Raw genomic sequence first — 17,845 nt, 5'->3', positions numbered from 1 at the left:
CCTACTGGCATCACCATGTTTTTGTGTGAGGACACCTGCAGCACAACCATTGGCTTCCGTACAATACAAATCAAAAGGTTTTTCATAATCAGGTATTCCCAATGCAGGTGCTTTTGTCAGACTATCCTTAAGATTAAGGAAAGCCTGCTCTGATTCCTCTGTGTGTATGACACGATCGGGCTTTGAGGAAGAGACTAAGGTCCTGATTCAGAGCCGGTCGCTATTTGCGGTCGTTCGTTCAACAAAAAGGGGTGGCTGTTCAAATGAACCGTTCGCTCTTTGCGGTCTGTTGACGCCTCTATGTCTGAACGAGCGAACAAAACTTGCGGTTGTAATTTTGAAAAAGACGCCCCCTGGCCGCTCGCACCATACGTCATGTCCGCTATTTATTAGATTAATCGAGTACATCGAACAGCGTATGAACTGCTCGCTATTCTTGTGGCTGGTGTTTGCTACCACAAATTTGCGAGCAGTTCTGGCTATAAAATAACCAGTGACGTGGTCAATGACGCTCCAGTATTAATTATGCACACCCTTAAAACACCCGTTTTGACCTTTAAGCGCGCCTGCGTTCTGATTTCCACTCCCCTTTTTCAAGCACCTTCCCCTGTTACCACCCACATATGCCTCCTCCTGTCACTCATATTAGCAGGCATTCGCTATTTAGCGTACAAACGATTTTTGGCCACACTGACTGGTTCGTGCATGCGTATTACGATCCGTACGCATGCGCAGTTGTGCAAACATCGCTCGGAGCGAACGAGCGGACGCTTACGAGTGGCTCTGAATCAGGCCCTAAGTCCTGCAAAGGCAAGGCCAAAATAGAAAAACCTTGGATCCACATTCTACAGTATCCACACATTCCCAAGAAGGTACGAATTTGCTGTTGATTCTGCGGCAGTCATGTTCTGTATGGCCTGGATTCTATCATTTGTGAGATGTCGTATCCCCTGGGTTAGGCAGTGTCCCAAATATTTTACTCTGGATTGGCACGGCTGTAATTTGTCCTTAGCAACCTTGTGTCCTGTATGCGAGAGATGAAGCAACAAAAGTTTAGTATCATTCAAACATGACATAAACAAATCAGAACGTAGCAATAAATCGTCCACATATTGAATTAGAACAGATCCATTTGCAGGTTGAAAAGATTGTAAACAGTCGTGCAAGGCCTGGGAGAAGATACTGGGGCTGTCTATGAAACCTTGGGGAAACCGTGTCCATGTATATTGTACACCTCTGTATGTAAATGCGAATAAATACTGACAGTCAGGGTGGAGAGGCACAGAGAAGAAAGCTGAACAGGTCAATTACAGTGAAATGGGTTGCGTTTGGAGGGATCTGAATAAGAATGACAGCTGGATTTGGCACTATGGGGAATTGGCTCTCTACTACTTTATTAACACCTATAAGGTCTTGTACCAGCCTATAACCCCTCCCACCACTCTTCTTCACTGGGAAGATGGGACTGTTGGCTACAGTAGCTGTACAAATTAAAATTCCCTGTTGTAATAATCACTCAATTATTGGAAAAACCCCTAATTCTACCTCCTGTTTTAGTGGGTACTGGGGAATTTTTGGAGCTTGCCTACCGCCTTTTAAATTTACCATTACGGGGGTTACGTTTGCCATTAATCCAGTGTCCTGTCCATCCTGGAATTTGGGACAACATTTGATCTACCTGAGATGGATTTTCATTTAAACTGGTAGAGTGATACATTATCCTTTGGGGAGTGTCTAACATATCCCGCACCTCGTGCGCAACTCTTTCTGGGATATCTAGAAATACACCATCAGGGGTGCAATATATGACACATCCCATCTTACATAACATATCTCTACCCAGCAGGTTAGTAGGAGCCGCAGCAGCCAGAAGGAAATAATGCCTGGTATGCGACGGCCCAATAGTAACCTCTGTGGACTTTGTTAAAGGATAATGTTGCACTTTACCTGTTACACCCATTGTTGGTACTGTCTCGTTGGTCACCTGTAAATTAACGGGAGATTTTATCACTGACCTGGTCGCCCCTGTGTCTACAAGAAAAGGATATTCAGTACCAGCTACATCAACCATCATGACCGGTTCTTCCCTAGTACTTCCCGTTAACCTGACTATCTGTAGACTGCAGGTATGACCTGACCCCTAGCGTTGGCTACCATTCTCCAATAAAGCATTAACGGCCACAATTGGAGCTGGTGCTTGCTGGATATTTGCTGGCCTCTGTGCATATCCCTTATGGGGATATGCAGGTTTTCCCTGATTTGAGGGTCCTACCCTTTTTACTCTGCAGTTTCTAATTAAATGTCCTTGCTGGTTACAATTAAAACATGTTCGTGGATCGGATGAAGACACGGGTTGTTGTGAGGTTTGAGCAGGGGGAAAAGGTGATGGATATGGGTAGGGATATGGAGGATAAGAGTATTGTGGGGGGTATGAAGTTTGTGAGTAGTATGGAACCTGTGGATGTGTAAGATTAGTAGAATAGAGCTGTGTTTGCAGTTGCGTGGGATTAGTGAGGGCATATAACTGTTCAGGTGTAAGTGTGTATGTAGATGCAAGTGTGTCTGCTGGCTTTGATGTTACCGTCATTCCTTCCAGTGCCTGGATACTGACAGCCATTAGTTTTTCGCTCTGGGTCTCTCTCTTCTTTGAGATGTTCTTATCATGTTCTATGGCAGATTCTATGAGGGTATCTATTGTGACTCCCCTCCAGCCAGGTTGTGAGGTCTGAACCCGAGTCTTTAAGTTTTCTTTAAGATCATCCATGAGTACCGTGACTAGTAGTGCACGCAGGGGGGGTTTCTGAGTACCCAGAAACCCCCCTGATGGACCAAATTTGTTTTTTAGAGATGGAGACAGCACTGTCTCCGTCTCTGGACTGCTCTGCTGGCGTGATGGAGCTGCCGCAGTTCCTCCGACGAGCTCTAATTGGCAGAGCTCTCTACAAAGGATGCATGTGCAGCCGCAGCAGGCCGGTGGCGCTGTTGTGGGTCACAATCCCTGCTGCGCTATGATTGGCTCAGAGGGGGCGTCTCAGTTCGGTGGCAGTAGGGGGTGTACCTGCCGCATGTCTCCTAGTCATCACAGCTCCCGGCTCCCGCTGTTTACCGTCATGCTGTGTGGATGCTCCCGGGTAGTGAAGGGCCATCACGGTCGTCCTGGTGCAGGTGCTCCGGCGGATCTGGCTCAGCTCCAAGTCCTCAGCTGGGAGGGAGCAGCTTTGCACGCCGAGCAGCAGCAGCTCCGCTGACATGGGCTCCAGCGGTGACCCTCCTCCTTCTCCCTCAGCAGCCCTCGGTAAGTGTACTTATGTATGTATGTATGGATGTATGTATGTATGCTGTGTATAAGTATGCTTATGTGTGTGTATATATGCTGTATGTATGTATGTATGTATGTATGCTATGTATAAGTATAAGTGTGTGTGTATATGCTGTGTGTAAGTATGTATATATCTTCTGTGTAAGTATACTTGTGTGTATGTAAGCATGCTTATGTTTGTGTGTGTAAGCTGTATGTGAGTATGCTTAGAAGGTGTGTGTGTGTTTATATATATATGTGTGTGTGTTTGTGGAAACCCCCCCTTAAAAATCCTGCGTTTGCCACTGGTGACTATCATTCCCCTGTGGTAAGTGCTATCTTTAATATCTTCTATCCCAGTGTACTGGGTGATAGCCTGCAGAGCCCGGTCGCAATAATCTTCTGCAGATTCACTCTCCTTTTGCTTTATAGTGAAAATTTTGTTCCAGTTAACTACTACCGGAAAATATATACCCAATTGAGTTACTATGCGGGAAATGTTACCTTGGTTTACTTGGTCTGTTAAGGGAACGTCACCATCCAATACACAATCCGTGATAAATTTTGTCACGTCGGTATTGCGTGGTAGACAGGCCCTTAACACCACACGCCAATCTTTATTAGTTGGCTCATGAGAACTACCCAAATTCCTCAAAAATCTTTGACATTTGGCTAGTTCCTTTTTGGGATTGGGGAAATCTCATTTATGATGGAATTTAGTTCTGCTCTTGTCCAAGGACAATGCATTACTACTTCCCTCGTGGCACTATACCGTTCGCATCTGCATTTCCATTCGGAACAGTTACTGTCCGAATGGGATGCAGATCGGTAGCACTGCTACCTTTGACCTTGTTACCTGGCTGGGGGTTTAATCTGCTGCTGCTGCGTATAGTATTAACGACTTCCTCTATGGGTGCAGAGGGGGCTAGCACTTCCCTTACTGTTACCGATGGAGATGGCGGCACCACTCGTGATTGTTGTGGTGCAGCATCTATCATCTGTACAGCATGGGAAATGGCAGACATTACAATAGTCTCATCATCCACATCATGAACATTTTCATTATGGTTGCTTAAGAGAGGGTACAAATTGCTTTTTACATTTTTATGGGTATTTTTGATAACTGTACTTGCACCTCCATCCACATAAGGTGGAGGTGGTGCGCGTGAACTTCTGGCAATACTTTCCACAACACTACCTTGCTGCACGTGCGCGCCATTTTGCGGCCCGCCCGCATTGCAATTTAGCGTTGCGGATGTATTCTCTGGCAATGCGCTCGCAACGCTAGTTTGCGTCGCTTGCGCATTTTTAAGCCACGCATCCCCTTCATCAAAAGTCCAGGAATGATGATGTTCGTCCGTGCAAGATGACGTTTTGCCTCTTTCTGAGTTCCGTTTTTTTGGAGGGAAAAATCCGAACTCCACGTGCAAACTCGAACCTATCCGAGCCTGCACATCCCTAATGACAACCTTTAGCTGCGTACACAAAAGTGTGTCTTGACTGTGTGCAAAACTGTGACTCAGCCGCGTGCTCAATACTGCGGCACCCCTCTAAACATAAGGTTCTATCAACAAAGGAAAACAAACTTTTTCCTCTCTTGTCCCTGGATTCTAGTCAGCGTCCCTGGCTCACACGAAAACAGGTAGCGATTTCTCAGCACCGAGCGGTTGCAGGTAAACCCTGCATGTGGCCACTCCACCCTTTGGTGAGATATCGATGACCGTATGTATCGTGTGAGTAGGTAAGTGACTTCACTATGAGCCCCCAACTAAGGATATTGAATTAGAACCTCTATACACTCCAGCCTATACCTTCTAATATCCTGCCTATAAACCTCTAAGGATGGCGCTATTTTGCGTACGCAGTCATATAGTAAATAAAGACTCCAGACCTTTTACCTGTGGTTCCAAAGCACAAAGTGATATTTCAAGTAAAAGTACAGTCAGTTACACGCTATGATCTTAGTACAATTTAGCGCAAAGAATTATACAGACCCAAGTACAGTTATACATACAGTACGCTGCGCTTCTGGACCAGATGTAGACTTCAGCAAGAAACCCCCGTCTATCAGCATTCAGCAAGAAGACCCAGACTGGGGTCACAACGCACACGTTTATACTCTCACAGAAACAGACAACACAATAGAGAGGCTTGTCGCTGATGCCATTAGTTCCCAGGAGGATGCATCTGTTGCAGAGCACTTAACAGGTTGATTCAAATAGACACAGTTCAGCCTCTAACAACTGGTTGTCTCTGGTTTCCTGCCTCATGCTCATCCTAATGGTGCATACATACGATCAGATTTTTCCTTCAGATATGAACGATAACGATTTAAAAATCGTTCAGTCGTTCATATCTGAAGGAAAATCGTTCATATCTGACATGCCTGAACGATGGACGATCAACGATGCGCGTTCCCGTTTGTCAGATAACGATATCTGACATCTGATGGGTTTGCAGTCAGACTTGGACGATTCCATTCATTTTAATGCAGTCAAAAATCGTTCAATCGTTCAAAACTTTGGTAAAATCGTTCAAATTGTTCAAATCGTTAAATCGTTCAGTCGTTCATCTGACAAATCTGAGAAGTCTGACAAATCTGACCGTGTGTACGCTCCATAACAGTTGGTCATATAATGTACATTTCGGTGCTTTAAGTCTCTGTGGTCCATAAGTTGAGAATGCATGTTGCGATCTTCACACTGATGATATCAAAATGCTGTTGAAAGAGTGCAGGTCAGTATTATATCAAACATGACTTACTTATCATGTATTAAACCTTAGCTACCAAATAACCTTTATTTCTCAGCAATTATAATAAATGAACAAACTTGAATCTTATACTTTAAAACTTATGAGAACTTTTATGTGAATATGTACTGTGTAAGTATTTGGGGTTTGATATAAAGATGCTAGTTAACTTGGGGCAGATGCATGCGCATGAAGCTAATAAACAGCATTTTCATACAGGATCTTATGCATTCGCTAATATGCGACTAGTTAACAGCGCAATTGTGCATATTAATGTGTGTATGAGAAATGGTGAAAGATGCAATCGCATGATGCTAATAGTAATATCGCCATATGTACTTAAGTGTGAGTTTACCTAAAATGGCGCTTGGGCGGCTATTCGCAAAATGGCGTCTTGCGATCTCATTTTCTAAAATGGCGTCTTGCGGCCAGTCACAAGATGGAGTCTTTGCGATCTAATTTTAAGCTGATCTTGTCTCAGCCAATTATCCAGCTTCGACATAATATATAAGTGACGCTTTGATATAGATACACACTAAATCATTCATAGTAACAGAACTAGTGTAGGGTGAATCTGTTGTCTATACGTAGTGGGAGCAGATGGTTTGGGGCTGAACCAAAAGTCAATATATTCTTTAAGAAGCAGTCGTGTCACTGAGCCACAATGTTTTGATTGCCAGGACATTTTGGGAATGATTCCGAGATGTACGCTAACCCGATGGTTAGCACACATCTCCGATGTTTGGAGGACTGCGCATGCGTTTTTGCCCCCGTTTTCCGGGAGGGACGAGGCCAGGGTCTGCGTGGGTGCACGCAGACTTCCTGGGCCCGCAAGCTGCCAGGACCCGGTCAGGCTGCGGGAAGCTTTAGCTCTAGCAATGGAACATCGACAACAATTGCGACCGCTGGTCATGATTGTTTCGATTGATTGCAAACCTGGGATCACGCAAATGCAGCAAGGAGGTGTGTGAAACCTCCTTCTGCATTTGCATTTTAAATGGACGGAATTGCAATTCTGTCCATCTCTGAATCAGGCTCTTTGTTCAGTCAACTATTGCTGGCTCCATGCAATCCAGTAGACTGGTTCTTTGCCCAGGGTTGAAGCATGGCATTGCTGGGTCTCATCGCAATATTTGTGCGGGTTCTAGTGATGTCAGCATCTTAGCGAGGCCCCTGCCATGTTTATATTCATGGTTACACTGGCATGCTCACCTCCAGGCCAGATCATGACCACGCTCTCTGCAGTGGTAGTACTACCACTGCCTGTGCCCTCACATACCACTTCCAATGAAGTGAACCACTGTCCACTGTGTACTAAAAAAGTGAAATCGTATATTATAAAATAAATAATTTTGAAAAACAACGGGTCCTCTCCCCATGACCCTTAACCAACCTCAGCACTTGACAGCCTGGGCAGATTTCCACTATAACAGGGTTGCTACCATCACAGGCTTCTTTCCAATGGCTGCAATGATGGCTGTGGATAGCACTCCTACATTTAGTAGATACTTACGAAGGGGGAGATGTACTAAGCTCTGGAAAGTGATAAATTGGAGAGTGATAAACTACCAACCAATCAGCTTCTAACTGTCATTTTTCAAACACAGCCTGTAACATGACAGTTAGGAGCTGAGTGGATGGCAATTTATCACTCTCCATTTTATTACTTTTCAGAGCTTAGTACATCTCCTCTCAAGGTCTAATTCATCTTTGGGAATACAGTGAGAAAGAGCATACATACTGTGAACTAGGGGTGTGCACCGGCCACTTTCGTGTTTTGTGTTTTGGTTTTGGATCTGGATCTTTCTTCGTGTTTTGGATCTGGATTGGTTTTGCCAAAACCACCCTTCCGTGTTTTGGGTTCTGGGTTTTGTGTTTTGGATCTGTATTTTTTTTTAAAAAAGCATAAAAACAGCTAAAATCACAGAATTTGTTGGTTTCTCTGCTCCTATGCTATTATTAACCTCAATAACCTTAATTTCCACTCATTTCCAGTCTATTCTGAACACCTCACACCTCACAATAGTGTTTTCATGTCCAAAAGGTTGCACCGAGGTAGCTGGATGACTATGCTAAGCGACACGAGTGGGCGGCACAAACACGTGACCCATCTAGGAGTGACACTGCAGTGGCAGACAGGATGGCAGTTAGAAAAACTAGGCCCCAAACTGTACATAATGCAAAGAAAAAAAAGAAGTGCAAGATGGAATTGTCCTTGGGCCCTCCCACCCACCCTTATGTTGTATAAACAGGACATGCACACTTTAACAAATCAATCATTTCAGCGCCAGGGTCTGCCACACAACTGTGGCTGAAATGATTGGTTCGTTTGGGCCCCCACAAAACAAGCTGGCAATTAATGTGTCCCTGCACAAACTGGCTCTACGGAGGCAAGATGTCATCCTCATCCTCCTCATCCACCGATTCCTCACCCTCTTCAGTGTGTACATCCTCATCCTCACAGAGTATTAATTCGTCCCTGCTGGAACCACAGGTCCCTCTGTACGTTCTGGAGGCTGGTCTCCCTGGAAGAGTTGATAATTCATTTTATGAACATCATCTTCTCCACATTTTGTGGAAGCAACCTCCTACGCCTTTCGCTGACAAGGTTCCCGGCTGCACTAAACACTCTTTCGGAGTACACACTGGAGGGGGGGCAACTCAGGTAAAATAGAGCCAGTTTGTACAGGGACCTCCAAATTGCTTCTTTTTCCTGCCAGTACAGGTACGGACTGTCTGACATGCCTACTTGGATGCTGTCACCGATGTAATCCTTTAACAGACAGACGCACGCTTGTCGCTGCTGCTTTGAGGATTCAAGTGCGGCTACAGCCCACACAATTCACAAAGACAGAAAAAAAAAAAGAATATTTTTATTGTTTGTGGAGCACACTTTGAGGGTTACACCACCCTTTAACAGACAGACGCACGCTTGTCGCTGCTGCTTTGAGGATGCAAGTGCGGCTACAGCCCACACAATTCACAAAGACAGAAAAAAGAAGAAGAATATTTTAATTGTTTGTGTAGAACACTTTGAGGTGTCACCACCCTTTAACAGACAGACGCACGCTTGTCGCTGCTGCTTTAAGGATGCAGGTGCGGCTACAGCCCACACATTTCACAAAGACCGAAAAAAAAAGAACAATATTTTAATTGTTTGTGTAGAACACTTTGAGGTGTCATCACCCTTTAACAGACAGACGCACGCTTGTCGCTGCTGCTTTAAGGATGCAGGTGCGGCTACAGCCCACACAATTCACATAGACAGAAAAAAAAATAACAATATTTTAATTGTTTCTGTAGCACACTTTGAGGGTGTCACCACCCTTTAACAGACAGACGCACGCTTGTCGCTGCTGCTTTGAGGATGCAAGTGTGGCTACATCGCACACAAGTCACAAACACATTAAAAAAATAGTTTTTTATTTTTTGGAACACTTTGAGAGTTACACCACCCTTTAACAGACAGACGCACGCTTGTCGCTGCTGCTTTAAGGATGCAGGTGCGGCTACAGCCCACACATTTCACAAAGACCGAAAAAAAAAGAACAATATTTTAATTGTTTGTGTAGAACACTTTGAGGGTGTCACCACCCTTTAACAGACAGACGCACGCTTGTCGCTGCTGCTTTGAGGATGCAAGTGTGGCTACATCGCACACAAGTCACAAACACATTAAAAAAATAGTTTTTTATTTTTTGGAACACTTTGAGAGTTACACCACCCTTTAACAGACAGACGCACGCTTGTCGCTGCTGCTTTAAGGATGCAGGTGCGGCTACAGCCCACACAATTCACAAAGACAGAAAAAAAAAGAACAATATTTTAATTGTTTGTGTAGCACACTTTGAGGGTGTCACCACCCTTTAACAGACAGACGCACGCTTGTCGCTGCTGCTTTGAGGATGCAGGTGGAATCTAGACGGGATTTGGAACCGAGGACACACTACCTCCATCAATTGTCTAAATCCCACTGCACTAATGTCGGATCCCGGACGCACGTCTAACACCAACATAGCAGTCAAGGCCTCAGTTATACGTTTTGCTTCAGGATGACTGCTGTCGTACTTCATCCTCATCGCTAGGGACTGTTGGAGGGTCAATTGTTTAGTAAAAGTAGTGATGTTCCTACTTCCTCTCTGGGATGATGAACAACTCCCAGCAGCAGCAACAGCACTAGGAGGAAGAGGTTCTTGATCTTTCCCTATTTTATTTTTATCGGAGAAAGTTTGGTCCTCCATTTATGTTATATTGATATATATACGTGCGGCTAAAGCGCACACAAACACAGAAAATATTATTTTATTTTTGCTGGAGAGTAGTGCACTTTGTGGGTTACACCACCCTTTAAGAAATGAGCCAGCCGGCTCTTTACTTATGGGACACAGGCGCACGCTTGGCGCTGCTCCTTTGTTGATGCACGTGCAGCCACAGTGCACACAATTCACAAACACAGAAAATAATTTTTTTTTTGGTTTGGACTGGAGTGTACTTTCGGGGGTTACAGCACCCTTAACGGTCAAGCCAGCCGGCCCTTTACTTATGACACAGGCGCACGCTTGGCACTACTTTGTTGATGCACGTGCGGCTACTGCGCACACAATTCACAAACACAGAAAATATTTTTTTTTTAGGTTTGGACTGGAGTGTACTTTCGGGGGTTACAGCACCCTTAACGGTCAAGCCAGCCGGCCCTTTACTTATGACACAGGCGCACGCTTGGCACTACTTTGTTGATGCACGTGCGGCTACTGCGCACACAATTCACAAACACAGAAAATAATTTTTTTTTGGTTTGGACTGGAGTGTACTTTCGGGGGTTACAGCACCCTTTAACGGTCAAGCCAGCCGGCCCTTTACTTATGACACAGGCGCACGCTTGGCACTACTTTGTTGATGCACGTGCGGCTACTGCGCACACAATTCACAAACACAGAAAATAATTTTTTTTTAGGTTTGGACTGGAGTGTACTTTCGGGGGTTACAGCACCCTTAACGGTCAAGCCAGCCGGCCCTTTACTTATGACACAGGCGCACGCTTGGCACTACTTTGTTGATGCACGTGCGGCTACTGCGCACACAATTCACAAACACAGAAAATAATTTTTTTTTTGGTTTGGACTGGAGTGTACTTTCGGGGGTTACAGCACCCTTAACGGTCAAGCCAGCCGGCCCTTTACTTATGACACAGGCGCACGCTTGGCACTACTTTGTTGATGCACGTGCGGCTACTGCGCACACAATTCACAAACACAGAAAATAATTTTTTTTTTGGTTTGGACTGGAGTGTACTTTCGGGGGTTACAGCACCCTTAACGGTCAAGCCAGCCGGCCCTTTACTTATGACACAGGCGCACGCTTGGCACTACTTTGTTGATGCACGTGCGGCTACTGCGCACACAATTCACAAACACAGAAAATAATTTTTTTTTTGGTTTGGACTGGAGTGTACTTTCGGGGGTTACAGCACCCTTAACGGTCAAGCCAGCCGGCCCTTTACTTATGACACAGGCGCACGCTTGGCACTACTTTGTTGATGCACGTGCGGCTACTGCGCACACAATTCACAAACACAGAAAATAATTTTTTTTTTGGTTTGGACTGGAGTGTACTTTCGGGGGTTACAGCACCCTTAACGGTCAAGCCAGCCGGCCCTTTACTTATGACACAGGCGCACGCTTGGCACTACTTTGTTGATGCACGTGCGGCTACTGCGCACACAATTCACAAACACAGAAAATAATTTTTTTTTGGTTTGGACTGGAGTGTACTTTCGGGGGTTACAGCACCCTTTAACGGTCAAGCCAGCCAGCCCTTTACTTATGACACAGGCGCACGCTTGGCACTACTTTGTTGATGCACGTGCGGCTACTGCGCACACAATTCACAAACACAGAAAATATATTATTTTTTTAGCACTTGGGGGGAGCACCCCTGATGGACAGAGCACCCCCTGGACAACACTACAGCACTCCTTTAGGACTGGGACACTGCACAGGACTTTGGAGTGGACACAGCCCCTATGGAGAACTGACTGCACAACACAGTCCAGCCAGCCCCTATGGACTTTGAAGTAGTGGACACAGCCCCTATTAACAACAGCAGCACAGCACAACACAGCCAGCCCCTATGGACTTTGAAGTAGTGGACAACAGCAGCACTACACTACACTACACTACACAGCCCTAACTCCCACCCTCCCTCTTCACTGTCCACAGCCGAGTGAGAAAATGGCGCCGACGCGGGTACCTTATATAGGATCCAAAACCCGCGAGACTCGGAAGGCGGGATGATGACGTTTTGCCTCGATTTCAGATCCGAGTCAGGCGGGAAAAGTCGAGCCTGACTCGGATCGGACTCGGATCGGGGGGGCTCGGGGGGGTTCGGATTTCAGAAATCCGAACCCGCTCACCCCTACTGTGAACCAGTACAAACCATGTTGCAATGCAAGGGGTGCAAATACATACATTGTATTTTGCATGTAGGGTAAATACTGGCTACTTTTGCAAGCTGTAAACCCCTGGGACACCAGTCACAGCAAGCCAATCACTAGTCTTTTCTCATGCTGGCTACTTGCGTTTAACTAGCAGGTGAAGGTAAGCCCTTGTGCTTATAGTAATAGCACATGATTTGTTTTATAGAGATTTCCTCATTTCAGCTATGATAGATCAAAATGAACCCTAAAAAAGAACCTTAAACATCTGCCCTCCCTACCTCTTCACCTCATTATAATAATCTTGACCCCAAAATGGAACCGTATCACTGCACTGTGCCACATTACGAGATGCCTCTTCTATACCTCAGTGGGATTGATTTTACTCTTTCTTGCTCCTTCCCTCTGCTTATGGTCCTAATTTGTGTATATTTAGGCACACAACAGGTCCAAACCTGGAATTGCGTTTAATAGCAGCCATTTTACAGTTCAGAAATTGCCTCTTGTTGTTCTTTTTTTTTTGTCAGTTGTCAGTGGTTATTTCAATGCAAGCTGCATTCCTGGAATTGGAGTCTCCTCTCCAAGCTTGTGTGAACTATGCCAGGGATTCAAGTCTTATGTACGGGAAAAGAATCACTTCTGTGAGACCAGCAGCAATGAGCCATTTTTTGACTCTGATGGAGCTTTCAGGTATGATATACACAGTTGGCAGATGATATACACAGTTGGCAGATGAAATACACAGTTGGCAGATGGAATATTTTTTTCTTACCAGAACACACAATGCCCTTTTGCGCTAGGGCCGCATCAATGACCTTGGAATTGAATATCTGTAATTGATTGATATTTCATTATTCAATTATTAACAGTTATGTATATAGGCCCTGATTCAGACCTGCTCGCTGCCGGAGGCAGCTCGCAGGTCTGAAGGGCGTTTTGTATTTTTATGGTGTCTGGCCTCCAGGCCACCCACAGATTCAGCGAGCGGCCAGGTGATGGTCGCGATGGTCGCAACCATCGGGGCTTGCGACGAGACCCTTGTGGTAGGGTCTCGTCTGCCGCAAGCCCCAGTGAGTTTCTGGCTCTAATAGAGCCGGAAGCTCACCACTGACACCATTCGTGATGTCAGTGGGGCCGCCTCCATTTGGCCAGCCACCCCCCCCGGACCCGCCTACCAAATGGGGCGAGCTGTCGATCAACATCGACAGCCGCCCCCTTTGAATGCGAGCGCCGGAGCGAGTGACTTCTCGCTCGCTCCGGGGCTCGCGCATGCCGCCCGTGCTCACTGCCCTGCCATCGACCCGCTTGCCAGCACATAGCGCTTGTGAGTGGGTCTGAATCAGGCCCCTAGTGCACACATATTACACAGTGCTTTACAGAGAATGCATATCAGTCCCTGCCACAGTGCACCTGTACAATGTATGAGCGTAATTCAGCGTAATTCGCAAATGCCATCGCAGCCACGATCTCTCACAGTTCGCAATTGCGAAAATATGCCAATGACTCCCTTGCCGTCCAGTGCTTAGCCTTAGAACATAGCAGGCATAGGAGACATATCGGGTATCCAGATACGCGTAGGGTTTAATGGTCAGACACACCTGTTTTTTCTAACCACCCCTATTACCTCCCCCAAAGGCTGACTACCTTTCACTCACTTTGCAAGTGAATCCTGTGTGTGAGTGTAATGGCCAATCAATCGCAGCACGTACGCAGCGCAGCCTACAGGCATGAGCAATGGCAAATCATTATCCCTCAATCTGTGTAGATATCAGCATTGCGCCCACATCTGAATCAGGCTTTATATTCCTTATCACATGGACAAAAATACACACTAGCACACTAGCATTGTTTGTCAGAAAGCAGTTAACCAACTAGTATGTTATTGGAGTGTGGAAGAAAACCAAAGCTCCCAGAGGAAACCCAAGCAAACATGAGGGGACCATACAAACGCTATACTGATAGTGTCTCGGTCTGGACTTGAACTCATGACCACAGGGCAGTGAGGCAATACTACTAACTACTACACCAACCATACTGCCCCATATTCAACCATATTATGCTGTTATGCAGTCAGTGGGCTGTACATAATGGATATGGGACTGGTATGCTGCCAGTAGGCTGTACACAATGGATATGGGGCTTTTATGCTGTCACTGGACTGTACATGATGTTATACGGTATGTGGACTGTACACTGGTGAATATAGGACTGCTGTCAATGGACTGTACACAATGGATGCGGGCGTTCTATGCTGTCAATGGGTTGTCTGCAATGAATATGTGCCTGCTATGCTGTCAGTTGGTTATACAATATGGATATAGGACTGTTATGCTGAAAATGGACTGTACATGATGGACGTGGGGCAGTTTTGCGGTCAGTGGCCAGTACACAATGAATGTGACTCTGTTATGCTGTAAGTGGACTGTACACTGGTGTATATGGGACTGCTATACTGTCCATGGACTGTACACAAAGGATATTGGTCTGATATGCTGTTAGTGAACTGTATACAATGTACTTATGTTGTAACAGTAGGAAAATGAGAGCAGAAACCAGTCGATTGGTGGAGAATAAAAAGGTGGACATTCCACCATCATTCTGTAGACGTGTATTTAGGTTGTCATGGTTAAATATATTTTTTTTTTTATAAATTTGCTTTTGTGCATTCATGCAGGTGTCTGAAGAGCCGTGCAGGGGATGTTGCATTCCTGGATCACCTGACTATAATGAGCGCAACAGGTACACTGCCGTAATACAAACAGTAGCCCAGGGGTGGCCAACCCGCATGCGGCTCTTTAGGTTTTGTGATGCGGCTCCCCCCACTGGAACATTGGGCCTGATTCAGCAAGGATCGCAATTGTGCTTATACGCATGCAATGCAGTTGTTAATATCAGCGGGGATATGCAAATATTTGCATTCGCAATGTGATTTCAGCCTAACATGAGGACACCCACTTCTCCTTACTCACATCCATACACTTGGTCAACAAAGCGAAACAATCGGTTACATCGAGTAACATCAAATCCATACGCACGGTTAGGGCAGGCCAGACTTCACTCAGGACTTGCTAATTTCAGCGCACGCTATGAGGCCTCAGTCTGCGTATGGTATTGCAGAGAAATTTATGCACGCCCCTGCAATGCCGTCCTAACGCACTGACACGCCTGTGTTCGCCCGACCACCCACAAACAGCACTTCCTGTCAATGACTCTGCAATGGGTAGGTGTACACACTGCGCTCTCATTCTTGATCGCAGTGAGTAGTTCGCGCATGCGCACTGCGATGCATGCACAGATCATGAAAATCAGCGGACTGCGTGCGTCTTAGCTCTTGCGATCCTTGCTGTATCAAGCCCTGTGAACGCTGGCCTCTGAAGCGGTCAGAGGCTAAAGAAGCGATGAGAGGTGCCTGCCGTGCGTGCCTGCTAGATCTAGTTAGATCCAGTCAGAGGCAGCTGATGCGGGAGCCAGAGCATGGTCAGGTAAGTACTGGGCTGGAGGCAACTGCATATGGGCCAAAACTAGAGGGGGCACTGCATAAAGGGCACAAATACAAGGGGTATTGCATAAGGGGCAAAACTACAGGGGGCACTGCATAAGGGGCACAAGTACAGGGGGCACTGCATAAGGGTCACAAATACAGGGGGCACTGCATAAGGGGCACAAATACAGGGGGAACTGCATAAGGGGCACAAATACAGGGGGCACTGCATAAGGGGCAAAACTACAGGGAGCACTGCATAAGGGTCACAAATACAGTATTTTCAATGTGATGGGCTCGCCGCCAATGTGACTAAGAATGGGGGGGGGGATATGAGGTCATGCTCCTGCAAATGTCATACCAAAGGTGTGTGCACGGAAATGGGGTGTGGCCTTGTGACAGCTAGGCCACGCTCCATTTTAGCACGCACGCCTTCGGCGCACATGCTATCGGCTCTTTAGCTTGACTACAGATGTTTTTTGGCTCTGTGCCTCTGTCTGGTTGGCCTCCCCTTCAGTAGCCTATGCTAACTAGCCGACAGTGGAATTACCTTTCACAAGAGTGTATATAGTGTAACAAAGAGGAAGATCAGGTGCAGAAAGTGCAGAAATGACCAAATGTAACAGTGAATGAAATGATTAATTCAGCAGCTGCTTGTGACTACCATTAGATTTATTTATCTAGCAACAAACAAAGGGGCTGATGCAGAGTTGCATGCAAGTTCGTTTTGTGGACAGATGATGTGATTTTTAGCACTACACATGCTCCTTATCTGAGTGAATGCATGTACAGACTGATCGCCTGCATCTCGACACTACTGGGGGTTGAATGCAGATAAGTGGGTGGCTTTGAGGTGTTAGTTCATAGTCTAAGTTATGTGAGGGTGTGTAGAAGGAGTTGTGGGCTATGCTGAGTTTTGCACATGCAGAGATCAGTGACGATTTCAGACGGATCTCTTACACCAGGCATAGGGCTGATGCAAGTGTGTGCTAGTAATGATGATGGCTACTTGAACAAGTAGATAGATAGGTCAGTGTTGTCCGATCCATAGAGAGCTGGCCTGGGCCCCGATAATTTTTTTGGGGTGTGGCCTAATTGAGGGAATCATGACCACACCCCCTTAGAGAAAAAAAAAACAATAATTGCAGCGCTATGTGCTGGAGAGGGCACTGTGAGCCCCTCAGCCAGAGGCAAATCTAGAGCGAGATGCAATCAGTGTGATTGCTCCCCCCCCCCACCCACCCAATCATAGGCAGAGTTCTGCTGCCTCCCTGGCCCCACTGCAGCCCAACACACAGCAACGTGTGCTGGGCAAGGGTAGAGGGGGGGTTGGGGCGGTGCCGGACCTGGCCCCTCCCAACAAGCCTGGTTTTGGGTGATTACTTAGTACCTGCCCCCCCCACCCCGCTCTCTGCGTCCCTGAGTGATGTTGCATAGATGCATATGGATAATTGTCTGCAAATTCAGTTGTGGCTGACTTGTGTGCAACTCTGTATTGACCCCATTATTTAAAGCTCCTTACTGAATACAAATGACTAACCTGGGTATGATGTTTTATGTGGTACATTATTAAAAAATCATGTACGTGACTGATCGATTTTATGGTAATATCATGGCATGGTGCCTCATGAGCATCGCAAATCTCTGCAAGTTGCAGGTGTGTCTAAGTTTGCAGGAAATCTGTCAACAAATGAGGTGTATTACTACAATATATTGACGTAGTCAGTACACAGATAATGCAATGAGTGACCCCTCCCAGGGCTGGATTAAGCCTTCGGGGGGGGGGCCATCGCACTTAAGATAGGGAGGGGCTGCCCCCACTCCTCCAGCTCTCCCCATCTTGTCAGCACTGCCCCCACTCGATATTCGGCCCACCCCCACT

At 46.2% G+C, this 17,845-nt stretch overlaps 1 protein-coding gene across 1 annotated transcript in view; it reads left to right on the top strand.

Annotated features, from left to right (window-relative positions):
- The window catches only part of LOC148518010 (serotransferrin-1-like), a 99,653-nt gene that overhangs the window by 19,978 nt on the left and 61,830 nt on the right, over positions 1 to 17,845 (top strand). The window contains exons 5-6 of the mRNA XM_088477973.1: positions 13,010 to 13,172; positions 15,157 to 15,221. Of these exons, the coding sequence (XP_088334099.1) occupies positions 13,010 to 13,172; positions 15,157 to 15,221 (228 nt within the window). The remainder of the gene's footprint in view (positions 1 to 13,009; positions 13,173 to 15,156; positions 15,222 to 17,845) is intronic.

Source organism: Taudactylus pleione, unplaced genomic scaffold (genome assembly GCF_031769625.1).
Source record: "Taudactylus pleione unplaced genomic scaffold, aTauple2 ptg000205l, whole genome shotgun sequence".
In the NCBI taxonomy this organism is placed as follows: Eukaryota; Metazoa; Chordata; class Amphibia; order Anura; family Myobatrachidae; genus Taudactylus; species Taudactylus pleione.
This window is presented reverse-complemented; position numbering and strand designations above follow the sequence as displayed.